Below are 20673 nucleotides of genomic sequence, written 5' to 3' on the forward strand. Positions count from 1 at the left end.
CTTCCTTCAAATGTATTCATTTGTGGATGTGGCACAATGGGGGCACATTGTGTTCCTACCCCCCCCCCCCCCCCTTAGATTGGTGGCTGCCATGTCCCTCGTTATCAATGGGCAGTTTGCTCTATGAAAAAAAATTACAATATCCTACTCCACCTCAAACATACAGTATGCTACCCTACCACCATAAGTGTGGGTAGCCTATTGCATTACAGTGTGCACCCCAAAGCTCAAACACACATTCATGTGTGTGTTTCTAAATATACACTATGTTATTGTCAAAAGTATTGGGATGCCTGCCTTTACATGCACATGAACTTTAATGGCACCCCATCCATAGCAGTGACGTATTATCCATGTGTGCAGGGTGTTCCCTGCACATGGGCCTCCGAGAGGGGGGGGGCACTGTGAACCACCCTACACACATGGTTGATTGTCCCCTGATTGGGACAATGATCTGTGTGGCACTGTGGCAGAGGGACAGTTGCGAGCACCGAGATCTCCCTGTATGGCTTTTCAGCTGTCAGCCACTTCCCCTCCTCTCCCTTCCACGGTTGTCAGCTGAAATGCCTTACAGGGAGATCGGTGCTTGCAACTGTCCCTCTGCCACAGTGCTACACCGATCATTCCTCCTCCTCCCTCCCTCCTTCCTCCCTCCCTCCTTCCGCTCCCCCTTCCTCCCTCCTTCCTTCCTCCTCGCTCCTCTTCACTCCTCTTCCACCCCCCTTGTTCCCTACCCACAGCCGGTGGGACTCTGTTAGGATTTTCTGATTTGGACATAGAAAGTGATCATTACCGAACGCCTTGTCCTGTAATAACTGGATGTCCTTTGATAACTGAGCAGAGTGATCTGTGTGTTACTCTGCTTTGGTTTATGAATGGACGGGAGCCGCTGTCTCCTGTCCCTTCATCTTCAATGCTTAGGCTGCAGAGAAAGGGACTGGGAGCTAAGGTTAGGCACATTCGACCACAGGTTCGATGGACACAGATCGTTATTGTCTGCGTCATGTCAAATCCCCTATCTATAGCGAACTGTTGCAACGAAAACAAAAATAAAGCATTTGTTTATGTCGGATCTTTCGGTTTTCGGGTTCTGCCCGTTCGTTATCGTTTCTTAAAACGATAACAAAATTACCCGAAATTCGGACGAAAATGCATTCGGATGGAAACGAATGCACATGTCTACAACCAAGAGACCCGGGCATCAAACTGTGAATCTCTTTCCTGAGGTGCCCAGGGTTGCTACTATTAGTTGCTACCAGTAAGAGTTGCAGGGTTGCTACCAGTGATATATTTTAAGGGTGTGATAGCACCCCCCAAGCATCTACCTGGCACCGCCCCTGGCCACCCTGCACTGATACTGCTGCCCAACCCCCTCCGTCCTCCAGCCACCCTGCGCTGGTACTGCTAGACCTCCCATCCTCTAGCGACCCCATGCTGGTACCGCTCGACCCCCCCTGCCACCAGCCTCCAGCCATGGGGTAGTGTATGGAGGAGATGGGGTCTTCTCACTCACTGAGGTGCAGGGTCAGGTTGATGGAGTGCGGGTACTGGATCCCAGCCAGCATGGTCTTGTTTTGCCACCATGTCGTGCCTGCCTGGTTATTGAAGTCTGGTGAGGAGTGCTGGAGGTGGGGCTGTTTCCTTTAACACAAATGGCAGGGCTTGGTAACCCTGGTGACTCCAGTCTGCACATAGTACTCCTGTGGCAGGGAGCCGCACATATTGGTGGCCACACTTTGAAAGTGGCAGTAACGAATTTCAGTATACAGTGCTGTTGCTAACTGCCCTCTAAACACTTGTGCATGGCAGCCCAAGCTCTCTCCAGCAGCAGCAGGGACAAGGCGATTAGCCTAGGAGGTCCATGGGTTCTCTGGGGGAGATCTCTGTCTGATGGGGGGCTGGGAGACAAGCCTGCGGTATCTCATAGGGCTGCACCAGTGAGCGGAAAGATATTGGAAGTTTGTTGTCCATTAGAAGTGTGCACTGGAGGGCTCTGCCTGGGCTCTATACACAGGGAGGGATAGAGGTAACTCTGGGGGTCTTGAGACTCTGGCTGGGGGGGGACACTGGACTGAGCTTCACTCTATAGAGCAAGAGCGAGGGGCCATCCACAGACAAGGGGTGGGAAATGTGAGACTGCAAAGCAGTCTGTCCCCCCCCCCCCCCATCCTCCAGCCATTCCGTGCTGGTACTGCTACCCATTCCCCAATACCCAAATGGCTGGGCATCCGATCTTACTGCCCCCCCGCCTCATCTTGGCGCCCTAAGTGAGCTGCTATGCCGGAGCTGGCCATGCTGCTGTGTACTGTGATTACTGGGTCCTCTAATTATTCTGATCCATATCCATAACTGAGCAAATGGTTATAAATGCAGAGTTTATCGTTCCTGGATGTGGTGTAAGCGTATTCTGTCTGTCTACCACCAACACCTCTGGCCTTTGCTGAGTTCCTTTTTCTGTTCTTGCTGTAGCAGACATTTTTCTGGATGAATGTTCCCAAAGAAGAGGGGATGTATCTATCTAGGTATAATATTTTAATTTCCTTAATACATATGTAAAATGTTATCACATTTAAATGACATATATCATAGTATAGACATTGCAATGCGGGTGGATTGAGTGACCCAAAAGTTCACAGTAGTAAAAATGATAGAAAAGGGGTTTTTAGGGATTATAGCGGTGCCACATATGGCAAAAAAATGCAAAACTGATAAAAATATATACATTTCATTTATTACACAGAAAAGATATACATACAATTTAAAAAATAAGCAGAGTAACTATATAACGTATTGTACTGGCCAGAGTATCCTTGTATAGGGAATAGTCACTGATGATTAGCACATCTCTACATGTTTTGCCAACAATGACTTCCTCAGGGGATAATACAAATCACCAATGTTCAGGACAGCTCTAATAACAATAGATACACAAAACAATTAGTGATTCATCATAGAAATAAATGAGTAATAACAGCAATTCATGCATCATGGTTCAAGGCTCCTTTCATCTCGCGGTCCCCATCACACTTACCAAAAGTGCACACCAAAGAGTTCAAATTTGCTATGAAGGAGGTTCTGTGTAGCCACAGAGGGCATACATGGGCCAGGCTACAAAAAGATGTATATTATATTACTTTTCAGCTTGTTGTCCACTTCAGACTAATCCATAGTGCATTCAAACAAAAGCAACGGATCCTGAGCAAATGCTAAGCAGCTGGGTGAGAAAGATGCCTATAATTCAAAAGAATATCCAGAAAAAACGGACTGTATATTTTTAATATGTCTTTGATGGGACACATGCAATCGGATTCCACACTCCATCATCTGGTACAGATGAAGAACCACCACTAAGGCTCCAACTGAAGTGACAAGATTATGTGTGCTAGAAATATATACTTGGCCAGTGAGTTACAGGCTGGGTCACTCCTGCCCCACAGGTCAGGTAAAAAAAGATGTGGGCTTTGGTGGTGGAAAAAACCCAGCCTGAGACTCATTGGAGCAAAAAAAGAAAGCACAAGGTAGAAGTCTGGGTAGAGATGAGTTTGGAGCATGCCTGAGCTAATCTCTACAGGTGACATGGATACTGTTAAAGGAGATGTGTGTACTGGAGTGCGGATCTCACTGGGGACATGGATACTGGGGAGTGAGATGTGTGTACTGGAGTGCAGATCTCACTGGTGACATGGATACTGTGAAATGAGATGTGTGTACTGGAGTGGGGATCTCAATGGGGATACTGGGGAGTGAGATGTGTGTACTGAAATACAGATATCCCTGGTGGCTTGGGCATGGGGGGTGATGTGTGTGTGTGTGTGTGTGTGTGTGTGTGTGTGTGTGTGTACTGGAGTGCAGATCCCACTGGTGACATGGATACTGGGGGGTAAGACGTGTGTGTGTGTGTGTACTGAAGTACAGATCTCACAGGTGACATGGGCACTGGGGGGTGAGGTGTGTGTACTGGAGTGCAGATCTCACTGGTGACATGGGCACTGGGGGGGTAAGACGTGTGTGTGTGTGTGTGTGTGTGTACTGGAGTACAGATCCCACAGGTGACATGGGCACTGGGGGGTGAGGTGTGTGTGTGTACTGGAGTGCAGATCTCACTGTTGACCTGGATTCTGGGAGTGAGATGTGTGTACTGGAGTACAGATCTCACTGGTGACATGGGCATTGGGGGTAAGACACGTGTGTGTGTGTGTGTGTGTGTGTGTGTGTGTGTGTGTGTGTGTGTGTGTGTGTGTGTGTATACAGGAGTACAGATCTCACAGGTGACATGGGCACTGGAGTGCAGGTCTCACTGGCTATATGGATACTGGGGAGTGAGATATGTGTACTGGAGTGCAGGTCTCACTGGCTATATGGATACTGGGGAGTGAACTGTGTGGTCTGACATGTTGATCTGTCCTAGGTACACACTAATGAAACACAAATAGACAGAACCACAACACGGGGCTGTGGGCAACTGACACCACCAGAAATGTAGAATATTTGAAGATCTGCAAGTGAGCAAAATTTGTGGGGAGGTTTACTTTGACTACAACAATAAAAACGCATATTCACCCACAGAAAATAAACTCGACTTTCTTTTTCAAAGAGTGGAGAAAGGCTTATAATTACATGAAGTGTTATTAATCTATGTATATTGTAATGACCTCCTACATTAGCAATGTATTATTCGTTGTTATAAAAAGCATCTTCTTGCTGAAGCCAATGAGCTTCCACTAATTCACACAGTCTGAAGTTCCTATGTAGCTCAGGCTTCTTCAGATACGGTCTTCTGCATTCAGGACAAGACGCTTCTCTCTCATGCTGGTTCTCCCATGTTTTTTTAATGCAAGCCATACAGTAGGTATGTCCACATGGCAGGGTCACCGGATCCGTGAAGATGTCCGCACATAAACAGGTTAGTGCATCCCTCAGGTAAGTGGGTGGTAGTCTGGAACAAGAAATAAAGGTAATATTCTGCCTTTCTATTGGAAACCATAGCATATCTTAGGATAGAGGGCATCTGACATGTGGAACTTGTTCAATGATTGTTAAGATAAAATTACAACCAAAACATGTACTTCCTGCCTCTATGCCAAAGGAGGCCACCCAATGTAATGTTTCTGTATTGGGTTATATTATCACATTATCCCACCTGGCCTACTTTCCTATAATCACAGCATAGCTAATTCAACCCAGAGTATCATAGGTAAAGCATAGCTTTCTAGTTTATTTTCTAATGTCTTATAAGAAGGAAGTTCTCCATTATTGAGAGTTTAAAAAAATCCAAATCAATCAACAAAATTGAGCATTGATGGTGTCAGGGGAAAATATAATACGTGTAATGGTGACCTGCAATGGAAGAGGTAGTATACTAACCTCTCCACGTGCCCATGTTTCCTACCTCCCCACTGTCCCAACACAACAGTCTTTACCAGTGTCTTTGGCATTCAACACTTCTGGGAGAGTCAGTGTTAAAAGTATAAGCGTGTCTGACATTCCTGCCTCTGCTGCAGCCCTCCTCAGCAGCTCTCGCCTGCTTGTTGCCACGCAATGAGAAGAGTGCCTACTTCGCACCAATTGGCTGGTGGCAGCAGGCCGTCCTGGGTGTCCCCATTGGTAGGCAGTAGGTTGCTCTGTCTGCCTAGCCTTCTTTCTCAGTGCTATTGGCAAGCATCCACATATCCTTACTTCTGGCTGCCCTGCTCTGACTGACTACATTTCTCTGGTGCCAGATTTAAGTATAACAAGCCCAGGGCCCAGCGCCTGCTACCTAACTTTCTTCCTGTTGTGCACTGCCTGCTGTGTTACCTGTCATTTGGATTCCTCATTGCTGACCCCCTCAAGGACTACCCTTTTGGATTGCTGCACGAACTTGACCTTGGACTGTTTCAAAGATTACGCTTAATTTTTACCTGTCTGGACCTTGGAAGAGTCTATTGGCTTACACTTGCTGTCTACCTGCCTTGACCTTGAAAGTGTCTATTAGATTATGCCTACCTGTCCTGACCCTGAACTGTCCCAGCAGTTGGCTACCAGCTGTTGTCTTCTGCCTGACCAGCCTCAATACACAGGTGCCCTTCCTTGTCTCATTCATCCAGTTCCAGAGCTGTATGACCAGGAACTATAGAATTGTGTTCCAAGACCTGGGGGGAACCAAGTACCAATACGCTTGCTTGTCTTATGGGAACTGGGGCTGCTAAAGCAGAAGAAACATCAACTAGCTATATTTCCTGACCTAGACATTGGGCTGTTTGTTACAGTCAGCTACTTATGTCCCATGATTTCTCTGACCGCATTTCACTGCTGTGTCCTGTGATGACATAGGGGTTGAAGGATGGAGCTACAATGTGTGGTGGTGGACACAGGCATCTGACACACATAGAAGAGTCAAATGCCAGACCCTGATGGGGGCTGCAGTTCTGGAATGGAGGGGAAGTGCTAGACATGGACCACCAGAAAGTACAATACCACTTTTATTGCAGGACAGTATAATTTGGATCATTTTTTCATTAGACAGGGTCACTTTAATGATACCAGCCAAAAATGCCATCCAATAGCTTTTTGCAACAAGGTAAAAGCTTTAAGTAGTTATAGCAATAAGGGAGGATTGCTGGTGGGTGGCACAGAACTAAAAGTGAAACACAATTACCTTTTGTTTTTAGCGTTCTTTTCAGGTTTCCTGGAGGAACCTGCTCCTGAAGTTGAGACTCCTGTAGGCATTCTGTATGCAAGTTTATGGAACAATAAAAAGATAAAACAGGCAGGTCATATGTGTGCTCAAAAATACCCAAATATATCTACAGTTACTGAAAAATTGGTTTGGACATGGCTAAAGACTATTAACAGCCACTGTTGCCCACATGCTCAACTTAGGGTTGCAACCTGTCTGGGATTCACCTGGACAGTCTTGGTTTTAAATCATATGTCTGTGTTTCAGTATGCTTGAAACCCAGACACATTATTTAGACCCGACTGTGGCTTCCCAAGCCCAGCATAGGCAGAGTGTGCCTGGCTTCCTATAATGACAGTCGCAGCCACAACATTTGGTTGACGGTCACGTTTCCCTCTGCTCCATTCTTTAGCCAATGTATGACAAAATGGCAGCTCCTCCCCTCCCAGTGACAATGGCTGGATTGTACCCTCTGAGGAACTTCCCACGGGATGGGGGGCTTTGGGCTGCTGTGTTGTTGTCCGGCTGATGTAGGGGATGGGAGCTGAAGTGTGGTGCCCTCCTAAGCCTAGCGTGGGCGTGGGCTGCTGGTGCTGCCGGACCTTATAGCACCAGTGCTGCCATCACTGTGTGTGGAGTGACACATGTACTTTGTGTCACCCCTACAGCTGTCACTTGTGGCAAGTCTGCTACTTCTCTGTTTTGTCAAGTAATATCGGAGAGTCCAGTGTTTCCAAGGTGACCCGAGCCTAGGAGTGTGATCTGTAGGGGGGCATTCTGTGCTAGACCTGACCACACCAGCCTACACCACGAGCATCGGGGATGACTACCAGGCCAAGGGATAGGTAAATTGCATATTTTACATTTATTTATTAAAGTCATTTCACTCACAAATATATAGGAAAGCCTCTAATATCCTGACTCATAGCAAAGAATGTCACTGAAAACTGACCTTAAGTCCATTAAAGGGTCATAGTGTTGTTGCTTGCAGTGGGAGTTGGCCATTCCTTACATACAAGTCCTATATATTACAGTTGTAACTTGGAACATTCAGTCTTGTATCAGAGCTGCATCATGCATTGTGCATGAATCTGGTCTGATTATCTGGTCACGTCATGAAAGCGGGCGGGACTCCGTGGTGGAAACAGCATAGTTAAGAATTCTTGGTATATTTTCTATATCTATTGTCATCTGTATCTGTCATTACTTAATTAAATGTTATACTTATAGGTATTTGTGTGAACTTTCTTTTAACCCCTTGATCCCTGCACCAGCACACTACAACCATGTGCATTGCATGCAGTTGTAGGGCATTTAAAAAGAACCCTATTAATTTTGATGGGTTGCACTCAGCATTCACCACACTCCGTCTAAAACGACAGGGGGTCTGTAAGACTCTTACTTGTGGCACAGCAATCTAAGCATATTTAATTGGTACAATAATGCTTTTGTTTTATTTAACCATGCCCTTTAAACCCGCCCACTGTTAATGCAATTTGGCCACACCCACTGTTTGCATTACTACTCTCCTTGGGACAACCAGAGGTGTCACCAGGCCTTTTACAATCCTATAGTGTATACTACAAAAAATTTTGCTATGCGCCGCTAAAGTGTTCCGGTTTGGCTTGAAAAAAAGTTGTCAACCCCATTAATTCTGTAGCACCTCATGAATTTTTTTGAATGTAAATTGGATTGAATATGACACACATTTACCCGTTATTCTCTGCATTCTCTTCCTGTTTAAACAAAGGCTCTGTTGGTGATGATGCATTTCCTGTGCGGGTTTCTTTTGGCTTCGGCTCTGAGGGAGAAGGTACATTTTGTTTATAAAGCGAAGTCTGAGAGGAGCAGCGCACACAACAAAGAACACTCAATCTGATTGCAAGACCCACACACAGGTGCCTGGGCTCAATGTGTCTGTATACTAGGCATGGCCCTGATGGTTGAATCAAATGTAAGTTCGACTTGAACATCAGATGTTTGTTCGGAAATGAACCGGGCATATGGGGCGTTCGTGGAAAATTTGAGAGCCACGGAGCACCCCATAATGCACTGCAGGATCGCAGTGCATTTCCAGCTGCTGATTGGCCAAAGCATGCACCTGACCTGCATGCTTTGGCCAATCACAGCGCGATCTGCTGTGAGAGCTATCATTGGCCAAAGGCAGGGTGCCTTTTTTGGTCAAGCCAATGCCTCATGCTATATAAGGCTGCTTACATGGCGGCCCCGTATAGTCTGCTAGTGGAGATTGAGAACTTGAGCTAGATTAGGCAGGTTAGTTAGTGGTGTGTGTATATATATATATATATATATATATATATATATATATATATATATAATTATATTACACACACACACACACACACACATTAGTGCAGAGAGTATAACTAATTTCCGTGCCTGCATAATGGTAATATTGTATTACCTACCTGATCAATCAACTTCTTTTATTTATTATGTAAATTTGTTCTAGGGTGGAGTTTGTACATACATTTTATTTTTATTTTTGCCATCTCTGTTTTAGGCTGGGGAATGTGGCTTGCAGCAGGGTGCGTCCCTGTTCTCTTTTTCAAATTTTTACCTGAATTTGGCCCTGAAACGAAGCCAAAGACATACAAGCCGATCCGAGGCCCGCAACGGAGATATGTGAACTGGCTCCATAGAGAGCCGGTCACAATCTCCTGCCATGCAAACTGGATGCGGACAAATTCGCATCCAATTTACATAGGTGTGAACCCAGCCTAAATGATGCTACGACTAAAGCCCCGTACACACGAGAGGACTTATGTCCGACAGACTCCCGAAGGAGTTCTGTCGGAGTTCTGCTGGAGTTCCGACAGAGTTCTGACGGACTTTTCGACTGAGCGGACTTGGCCACACACAATCACACCAAACTCCGACGGATTCGAACGTGATGACGTACGACTGGACTCGAATAAGGAAGTTCATAGCCAGTAGCCAATAGCTGCCCTAGTGTCGGTTTTAGTCCGTCGGAATAGCATACACACGAGCAAATTTTTCAGAGGGACCGGGTCCGACGGAGTTCCGTAGGAAAAATTTGAAGCATGTTCCATTTTCTAAAGTCCGTCAGACTTTTGCGAATCAAAAGTCCATTGCAGCCCACACACGATCGAATAGTCTGACGGAATCATTCCGTCGGACTTTGGATGTTGAAAAGTCTGCTGGTGTGTACGCGGCATTAGGCTTTCGCCGAAATGTGTCAGCTTTTTTGTTTTATTGTCACGCCTTTGCAACCAGTCACCGATAATTTGTTATACAGACTACAGTGTTGCTGGCTCAATCCACCCATTTACATTTTGTTTATAGCCTGAGTTGTAATATCAAGATATAAGCTAATCTACAGTCTATGATTTGGAAATACAAAAACTAAAAAGTAAGGACGGTGCTATAGAATTTGGACATATGTTTTTTTCCACTGCAGGTAAGACCAGCTGTGCCAACTGAAACATATGTAGCACCCCTGCCCTGGGCTGGCTAAATTTATTGTTGCCTGGACTGTAGTCAGCTGAGATGCAATCAATTTTTTTTTTTTTAGGACTTTTAAGGTTTTCTCTAAAACTGGTGGTTGATTACTCCTGCCTGCTGAAAGGCTGCTCCAGCAAATAGAGTGGTATGATCAGCCACAGGAGTGTAGCCAGGTGCTTGGCTACAAGAATGTTGAGAACATGCCAGGGCATCAGTTGCAGCTGCTTTCACTTTCACTTTGACTGCTATGCTGGATGTTTTGTTTTTCCTTCCAGAGAGCTTAAGTCAGGAAAGCCTATGGACTTCTATGCAGAACACTGAGGATCATGGGACTTGAAGTCCTGGAAGTAATCCATATTGTGGAACTTATGGACCCTTTGCACTATAATTCCCAAGAGACAATGGGGCAAGGAGGAGCAGTGGAGCTGGTTTTCTGAGATTATTCAGCTACACTTTTTCTCTTTGCAGTGTGGGAGCAGGAATGTGCATGTGAGTCCTGGTGCACGCAGACTATCCATAAGGTGAGTGACCAGAGCCAGGGATGGAGACCTGTGAGCAGTGTTTGACGCAAATGTGTCAGTGGACGCAGGGCCAGGAAGCGCTGCTACTAAAGTGATACCAATGTTGCAACAAGGATAACCAGGATCATTCCAAACATAATCAATGGGACCATTGTACAGTGGGAGATCACAGCTGTATTATTGGGACTGGTTGTGACAGAACGTCCCACACACCTCTTCAGTGCTTCCATCAGTATACCTCCTCCTACAGTCTGAGCATCAATATCAGATATTATAGCCGCCTTTTGCAACCAAGAACTAGGCAGGACTCGTTTGGCTGCAAAGCTGGAACTCTTTTATTTGAACATACTCACACAAAATATATACCCCATAGGAGTACACCTCCCCACCCTGATCAAATTACCATAACAACACAACCAGTACACAGGAATATAATTACAACAGCCGACATATACTTTAAACATTATGTTACTTAGCCACCTGGATAACTCAGAGGTCTCATTGCAGGTCAAACTTGTCGGCTTTGAGCTTACAAGGTACAATATATATTATTACAAGTATAAAAACAATCTACATTGGTTTGCTATAAAACAGACAATAGGTGAGTTAATTAGCAATACAAACAGTGATTTCCCTCCTCCTCAGCCTAGTAGACAACGGGAGACCCAGGGCTTAAGTCAGGAAAGCCTATGGACTTCTATGCAGAACACTGAGGATCATGGGACTTGCAGTCCTGGAAGTAATCCATATTGTGGAACTTATGGGCCCTTTGCACTATAATTCCCAAGAGACAATAGGGCAAGGAGGAGCAGTGGAGATGGTTTTCTGAGATTATTCAGCTACACTTTTTCTCTTTGCAGTGTGGGAGCAGGAATGTGCATGTGAGTCCTGGTGCACGCAGACTATCCATAAGGTGAGTGACCAGAGCCAGGGATGGAGACCTGTGAGCAGTGTTTGACGCAAATGTGTCAGTGGACGCAGGGCCAGGAAGCGCTGCTACTAAAGTGATACCAATATTGCAACAAGGATAACCAGGATCATTCCAAACATAATCAATGGACCATTGTACAGTGGGAGATCACAGCTGTATTATTGGGACTGGTTGTGACAGAACGTCCCACACACCTCTTGAGTGCTTCCATCAGTATACCTCCTCCTACAGTCTGAGCATCAATATCAGATATTATAGCCGCCTTTTGCAACCAAGAACTAGGCAGGACTCGTTTGGCTGCAAAGCTGGAACTCTTTTATTTGAACATACTCACACAAAATATATACCCCATAGGAGTACACCCCCCCACCCTGATCAAATTACCATAACAACACAACCAGTACACAGGAATATAATTACAACAGCCGACATATACTTTAAACATTATGTTACTTAGCCACCTGGATAACTCAGAGGTCTCATTGCAGGTCAAACTTGTCGGCTTTGAGCTTACAAGGTACAATATACATTATTACAAGTATAAAAACAATCTACATTGGTTTGCTATAAAACAGACAATAGGTGAGTTAATTAGCAATACAAACAGTGATTTCCCTCCTCCTCAGCCTAGTAGACAACAGGAGACCCAGGGCTTTCCAGATCTCATTCCATCTTTCTTTTCACATAGATCTGTCCACTAAGTCCCAAGCTGGCAGAGACCATCATGGCGTCCTTAATAATGTAGTTTTGCATTACATAATTGAACATCTTCCTAAATGCTTGTAGCTCACTCAAATGCCAGGGCCCATAGTCGGTAGGCTAGCATTCAGTCCCCTCAAAAAGCCCCTGTCCCGGGTGAGTCTCTCACAGAGAGGATATTGCTGCCCATTTCTTCTTGCTGCTTGTAGGGTCTGAGCATTCAGGGACTGGACACTTGACTAGCATTACCTAATACTGCAGGGGTGCCCACCCTTTTGAGGATTGTGAGCCACTTAAGTGATTTGGTAACCAGTCGCAGGTGACAATGAAATGATCTGGAATGGTTTATCAGTTGTAGCCATCGGACTGTGGACAATCTAAACAAAAAACAGACCAGGGAAGCGCATTCTCTGTCTAGTGCAATAAACTCCCTTTATTAAGTAAAGATAAAATGACACATAATGCAGTCACATGCTCCAGGAATGACACCAAGCTCATCACACAACTGTGAGGATTCACCTGCAGAACCCCTGTATGGATGCCACTAGATGTAATCCACTCGGCTAAAGACTCCTCTCACCGCGTCTGTCTGTTAGGAAGGAAAGAGAAGAGCGGGAAGCCGGCCACGATAGCAGCTTGTGCATGACAACCGCTGGGATTATAAAGGACCGGCAATCATTCAATCGAGCGGCATGCATTTAAAGGAGGCTGTGTGGGTTGTTATAGTTATGATGCATTTTGGGGGTGTGGCCTCCTTTTCAAGCATCCTTTCTTTCCTAACACAGAGACACAGTGAATGGTGCCCTTAGCTGAGTGGATTACATCTAGTGGCATCTGAAGTGTTCTGAAGATGGATTCTCTCAGTTGTGTGATGAGTTTGGTGTCATTCTGGAAACATGTGAGTGCACTATGTGTCATTTTATCTTTGCTTCATAAAAGCGTCTATTGCACTAGGGCAGGGATATGCAATTAGCGGACCTCCAGCTGTTGCAAAACTACAAGTCCCATCATGCCTCTGCCTCTGGGTGTCATGCTTGTGGCTGTCAGAGTCTCGCTATGCCTCATGGGACTTGTAGTTTTGCAACAGCTGGAGGTCTGCTTATTGCATATCCCTGCACCAGGGCATGCACTTCCCTGCTATGCTTTTTAATTTATTTTTTACACCTTTTATAAATTAATTCATGGGCCACAGGTTGAGAATGCTTGTAATAGTGCATGCAGATTAATTGGCAATATGTTTAAGTACACTAACTTTTAATTTCCAGCTTGGGTGTCACGTCCGGGTAGGGAGGCCGAGATGCTGAGAGGGCTCCCCTTGCGGCCGAGTGCAGTACAACCCTGAAGGTGACACAGGGATGCAGTGCCCACAGTAGCACAGGTTGCCAGGTAGCAGTAGCCGATGATCAGTCTTGGGGCAACTGTGCAAGGAAGTCCAATGGCAGGGTCAAGGCCAGGCCGAGGGTCAACACGGAAGATCAGTCCAGAGGTCAGAACAACAGGTCCCAAGCAGAGAGCCGGAGAGCGGAGGTCAAGCCAAGCCGAGGTCGGATACTGGGAGCAGACAGGGAGCGTCAGATGTAAGCCAGAGGTCGGAGCCAGGAGAATCAACAGAAGCAGGTCAAACGAGCCGGGTCGGTGAACGGGAGATCAGACAGCAGGAATCACGGGCACAGGTACTCAGGAGAAGCTGACGATAATCCAGCGATGAGGCTCTGTCAGGTGAACGTTTAAATAGGCAGGGTGGCTGGGTTACGTCGTGTGCGCGCCGTAGCGTTCGTACGCCTACGACGTGTAACGGAATGCGTTCGTCCTACACCGCGTACTCGCACTCGATCAGACGCAGCTTGGGACGTTCGTCTCGGAACCATATAGCGCCTTCTTGTTTGCTGACGCGCGTTAACGCGATCGTACCGTGCAAGGTTACGCCTATTTCCCTGACATTGGGTCTCAACAGTAGCTGGCTGAAGAGTAGGGAAGAGGACTGTGTCTCTAAGGACTCATTTACACTTACTTTGAATTTAACACACATTAAAGTGCCTACCACTTCAACATGCTTTTTTTTAATGTGCTTTTGATGCTTCTGCAATGGTTCTGCAATGTTTCATTGCTGCTTTTATGATGCTTCGGTGGTGCTTCCATGATGCTTCAGTGATGCTTTGATGATGCTTCAGTGATGATTTTTGAAGCTTTTTTGAAGCTTTATTGAACCTTGGCAGATTCCCTGTGTGTGGATATCTCATACCTGCAATTTCTCCAAAACAAAGCGAAGCTAAAGCTGAATAAAGTTGCCCAAAAGATGCAGGTGCTTCAAGCGAGTGTCATAGACTGCTATGGAGGCTTTGAAGACACTTTGAAGCACCGCAAAAGTGACATGGGGTATAACCGTTGAAGCGAAGCTGAAGCTAACACAAGGTATAAACAGAACTGTAAGTTAACCCTTTTATTTAGTGATTTGACTGGTTTTAGGTGCTTTGACTGGTATTCAAAGGGCTTTAAAAAACGTGTGCGTGAAGCCTTGTTTTGAAGTAAGTAGAAACAAGCCATTAAGCTGTTTGACAAGGACTCTACGTAATGCCCAGATAGAGGGCATCCTTTACAGATAGGTCTGGTCATAGCATAGTCATCTATAGAATGAAAGTTTAAATATATGTTCATTTAAAGCCACTCTTCAGTCTATATCAGGGATATGTAATTAGCATACCTCCAGCTGTTGCAGAACTACAAGTCCCATGAGGCATGGCAAGACTCTGACAGCCACAAGTATGACACCCAGAGGCCGAGGCATGATGGGACTTGTAGTTTTGTAACAGCTGGAGGTCTGCTAACTGCATATCCCCCGTCTATATGGAGAGTCAGATGTGCATTTAGCTGTCCTCAGCCGGTGACTCCATGAGAACATTCTGCTAAGCAATATGTTCCTGTTTATACAGAGGAAAGGGATTGGGGGTGGTAATTGATGATGGCATGTGCCAACAACTGGATGGTGTGGGAGTGGGGGGTGGTTATTGGGCTAGTATGGTTAGGGGTTTTGTACACCAGTATTGTTTAGTTGCATTTGCAATGCACGTAAAATGCAGAATAGCAGATTCCCGTTTACCTCAGTGGTCTGTGGTTGACCTGCTTGCATGGAGTTTCTCTGAATACAGCAGACCCTATTGGTAATGTGTTTGCATTGCAGGCAGAGCAGTTTAGAGGCAGACACCTGTGTTCAGACTTGCATGCTTGAGCTGCACTGAGTTTGAATTTAAAAAGCCTGCGTTTGACAGCATTGCCCTGGTAAATGAGCCCTTGAACTTGACCAATTGATGTTCCCACAACAGCGACCAAGCTGGGGCACTTACCCCTTTTACTATTGGAGAAAATATATGTACTGCCTTGACCCACACTGATGTTGTGTCATCCTTCCTGATGAAGCAGACTGGGTTCCTAGAAACATGTTGAACAATATCTCCATCCTATTGTTACTTATTAGCAATCTTGGAAAGTAAAAGAACTGTTTGTTCAGTATTATAAGCATACTCATACTGTACAGTGGATGGTAAAAGGTTGATATGTGGAAATGTACATAATCGCCTATATGAAATGTAGCATATGCATTCAGGGAATATTTTATGTAATTTTGATGTTCAAACAATTGTTGTAGATATCTTATGTCCGGTTTGATGCAGTACATTTCACAACTTAAAAGTCCTATGGCATTATCGTTAATATGGCTGAACAGAATAACAAATCCTTAGGATGGTAAAATAGAGAACATATATGTTTGTCAAAAAATCAACTGCAGGTAACCTGTTTTCTAGTGTGACCACATATATTGACTGAACAAAGGTAAACCACACTGCTGTTCAAATTAGAGACAATACTTTTTATTTTGAACACACCAACACTAATAAGACAAAACATATAAAGCATGAACCAATAAGCATGCCAGTGAAAGCACACATGCATATGTGTACATGCAACACAAATATTGAGACAATGGGTGGTCAATGAAGTGGGATTTAATAGCCCCCCGTGGCCAGAACTAGGTGTGACTAATTGCCAAGCTCTGCTGGCTTGTGGTGGACATTCAGGTATAGGAACCATAATAGCACCCAAAGGTATTTTGCAGGGGTATCAGCCCTGCAGGTTTCTGACTAAATGTTTCAAATGCGTAATGTTTATCAATCTGTAAAGAACAGATACTTACTTTTGGCTCTTGGTACAATCTCAGAGTTTTCCAGGTCTTGGATGAGTGGTCCATTATATATTTTCAGCACCTCACAGAAGATGTCCTTGTTGGTATTAGTCCAAGTTCTGACATAACAGTAGAGCTGTCTCATCTTGTCCAGGGATGTCTGCATACTATACACAGTGTCATACTGTTCATCTGTCAACAGACCATGCTGCAGGAGATCATCCAGGATGGACTCCACCCTGGGGACCCGGCTTATCAGAGCTGCCCGGTGTCTATCAATGAAGTGCTCTCTGTCCTGGTCTGTGAAAAGAAAAATCATTATCAAGTTCACATTTTTTGATCTCACATACATCCTTAGCTAGGAATTCTATTTTCTTTAGTTGGCCAAACCAGTGGGTCTATGGTGGACCACAGGGGCGGACTGACAACTCATGGGGCCTCCGGGCAATAGGAGATTATGGGGCCCCCAGGCAATCAGAGATTATGGGGCCACACAGTATACACAAACACACACACACAGTATACAATCACACAGTATACACAGACATGTTTCTATTGGCGCTAGAGCAGCTATAATCTCTGTATTTTTAGACCAAAAGGATGTCAGTAAGGGACATTTCAGAGACAGATGTAAAAAAAAACACAAATTTTTACATACTGTGCCTGGTTTTACTGAGGCTGGCAACCCTGATGGGGCCCCCTAGTGGCATGGGGCCCTCGGGTAGTGCCAGAGTGGCCCAATGGTCAGTCCGCCCCTGGTGGACCATTATTTCAAGTTCAACTGTATGCAAATTTTGTTTGAATAGAGTAGGGAACAGATAGGACTTTTGTCAGGCTTTTCGTGTACAAAGCCAGCTCCATAAAAACATGGTTTGACCAGTTTGGTGTGGAGGAACTTCAATGGCCTGCACAGAGCCCCCACCTCTACTCTACTGAACACCACTGGGGTGATTTGGAATGCCAATTGTGAACCAAAAATGATCTTCTGACTGAATGGACACAAATTTCCCCAGACACACAACAAATTCTTATGGAAAGCCTCTCCTGAAAAGTGGAGGATGTTATAGTCAGAAAGACGAAGAGGTGGGAATCTATATTAATGGCCATGGTTTTTAAAATTGATGTCCAACAACCTCATAAAGGTGTGGTGGTCAGATGTTCACAACTGTTGGAATAAATTGTTCTTGTATATTTGTACAAGAACTACAGATATATTCTTCAGCCAATAGGTGGCAGTGTTTAGAAGTGTGTAACTGCATCTATGGGAAACTCTATGTAATTTTACGTTTAATAAAGTTCTTGTTAAATGTCTGCAGTTAAACAGCAAAGCCCTTGTGAACTGTGTACTGCCAGTTCTGTAGGGCTATATATAGACTTTCTAACAGGTTATGAGCCCAGGCATAGCCCAGACACCTAGCCAGGCACCCAGTCTTAGCCTGCTGCGACAAATAAGTGCAAGATACAGTAATGGAAATAAGACTGTAAAAGACTACAATAAAATGGCCAATAACACAGCTACAACAAAGTTTTCATTTGCAAAGCTGACAAACCAGATCTACCAGTCTTGGGAATTCCAGAAAATGCTGCCAATAAGAGAAGGAACGTGGACATGTATAAATGAAGTCAGGCCAGAACACCCTTCAGATGAGTGGATAGAGAAAGACCAAAAATCTCAGAGCACAATCTCTCTTAGCATAGAAGATGATCAAATCATACATATATATGTAAGTGTGAAACTGCTAAAGAAATGTGGGAAGGACAACAAAAGGCAGAGCATGATCTAAGAGCTAATATCAGCAATAAACTGTATTGGATTAGAAAGCTGTACCAGACTAAACTGGTGAAAGGACAGGGCATGCAGGATTACATACAGTACACCTTGGAAATAGTTGAACGCCTAGGAGGTATAGGAAAAGAAAGAAAAGATTTTCATGTCACAGCACTATTACTCAGTGGCTTACCAGATGTTATGAAATGCTTGCACATACAGATGATGAACTGACTTTGGAATATGTTAAGGGCAAGCTTGTGTGAATGAATATAAGAGTAAAATAAAGCATTAATAGTGACAGTGCTTCTGTCGCAGAATTTGCTTTAAAGACGAAAAAAAGGAATGAAAACAGCAGCATGTAATACGAAACATATGAATGTTTTGTGTGTAAGAAACAAGGTATTTTAAAAGCAAATTGCAGAATCTGGAAAGCTAGAATGCAAAAAAAAAAAAAAAAAACTTCAAAAGGCCAAAAGTGTGAAGGAAGAAACAGATTTTTCTTCAGATAGTGAAAATGTTTTCCAATTCAAAAGTTGCACCTCATCTTTGCAGGCATGGGGTGTTGACTCAGGAGCTATGAGTCACATGACAAATGACAGAAGCTTTTTTATTCACCTTGATCAGAGTAAAGCAGAAAAAAATCATCAAACTAATGGGCAAATAAGGGAATTCGGAAGCAATAGGAGACAGTTTTCTCTACTGTCCTATTTCCCAGAGTGTCGCCAGAAACATACCTGTAAAAAATGTTGTCTATGTCCCTGCTCTTGAAACAAATCTTTTGTCAGTGAAGAAGCTCACAAAATAAGGCAATGTAATAACCTTCCAAGATGACAGTTGTGCCATCACAAAAGAAGATGTCTTACTTGCAAACACTAAAATTACAGATGAACTGTATCAGCTGAACTGTAATGAGGCAGTTAATACTGCCAAGGAGGAAAAACATTCAAACTGCATTCACACATGGCACAGATGACTTGGGCACAGAAGTCCTGATGTAATAAAGAAATTAACTGAGAATGACTATACAGTACAAGTGGAATATAAATTAGTCCATGCGATCAAACAATTAAATGCACCAGCTGTATAAAAGAAAAAATGACAACAAAAGACTTTCCAAAGCAGAGTAACAGCAGAGCTACCCTGTTTCCCCCGAAAATAAGACCTAGTGTGATTGTCGATGATGGCTGCAATATAAGCCCTACACCCCAAGTAAGCCCTAGTTAAAGTCCTTGTAGGTCTTATTTTCAGGGTAGGGCTTATTTTCAGGGGAAACAGGGTAAAGCTTATTTGAGGGATAGGGCTTATATTACCGCCATCACCGACAATCACGCTAGGTCTTCTTTTCGGGGAAACAGGGTAAGAAACCTCTGGCCTTAATTCACTCAGAACTTTGCAATCCAATTAAAAAAATGACTCCAGGAAAGAAGAGATATTTTCAAATTTTTATAGATGATTACTCCAGGTATACTACATTATATCTATTACACAGCAAAATGAAGTACCAATGAAACTTGAACAGTATTTGGCTCAAGTAAGCAACAAATTTGGTAAAACTGAGAGTGTATTGCACACAATTAAACTGAATATACAGATGATAACACACAGGTGATTCTCAGAAAGCATGGCATAATATTTCAAACTACTGTACCACACAAGCTAGAACAAAGGGTTGAAGAAAGAATGAACCGTACTCTAGGTGAGAGTTGAAGAACCATGTTCTTTGATACCGATATGCCAACCACATACTGGTGGGAGGCAATCATTACCGCATTTTATCTCCAAAATCGACTACGGAGAAAACTCCATATGAACTCTGGAATGGAAAAGCCCCAAATTTGGACCATCTAACATTTTTTGGTAGCAAAGGTAGCCTCTGTGCACATCCCAAAGGATAAAAATACAAAATGGGATGTTTATGCAAAAGGAAGGTGTACTTGTGGATTAGAGTGAATCTCATAAGTGATACAGAATTCTACACCAAGGCACAAACAAGGTATCCAATAGTAGAAGTGTAATTGTCGATGAAACTTCAGTGTGTTCAAAATGTCATGAACTAACACAACCGCTCCAAACTGAGGGAAATTCCACATTAGTGTCACATGAAGATAAGCAGCAAAATGACAGAAATAGAAACTAATGCAGACAATCCAAGTGCTGTAAAAGAAGAAGCCAGAATACAAGAGGGTTCAATCAGGAAATCCACCAGAAACAATAAAGGCATCCCAGCCAAACATCTGTCCTATGTTGCTCACGTAGCATTAAAAATAATCAGATTTATTGAATGAGATGCAAAGACTTCCAAATCATGAGAAACAAAACTGGATCATGAGAAACAAAACTGCTTACAAGAAACGGATTTATAGAATTGAGATCCGAGATGGGACTAATATAAGGAGTAGTTGTTGAGTGGGGGTGTTGGAATACATTGTT

At 44.1% G+C, this 20673-nt stretch overlaps 1 protein-coding gene across 1 annotated transcript; it reads right to left on the reverse strand.

Annotated features, from left to right (window-relative positions):
- Window positions 1-2709: 2709 nt before the first annotated feature.
- Window positions 2710-17140, reverse strand: LOC143923546 (uncharacterized). The gene is made up of 4 exons (XM_077447305.1): window positions 16485-17140; window positions 8372-8459; window positions 6638-6709; window positions 2710-4936 (listed from the first exon to the last, which is right to left on the reverse strand). Exons 1-4 carry the CDS (start codon window positions 16822-16824, stop codon window positions 4672-4674), a joined length of 765 nt encoding a protein of 254 aa, XP_077303431.1. The 5' UTR covers window positions 16825-17140; the 3' UTR covers window positions 2710-4671.
- Window positions 17141-20673: the final 3533 nt, after the last annotated feature.

This window comes from Lithobates pipiens, unplaced genomic scaffold, assembly GCF_037356315.1.
Source record: "Lithobates pipiens isolate NorthernLeopardFrog02 unplaced genomic scaffold, aLitPip1_a1.2 Scaffold_22, whole genome shotgun sequence".
Lineage (NCBI taxonomy): Eukaryota > Metazoa > Chordata > Amphibia > Anura > Ranidae > Lithobates > Lithobates pipiens.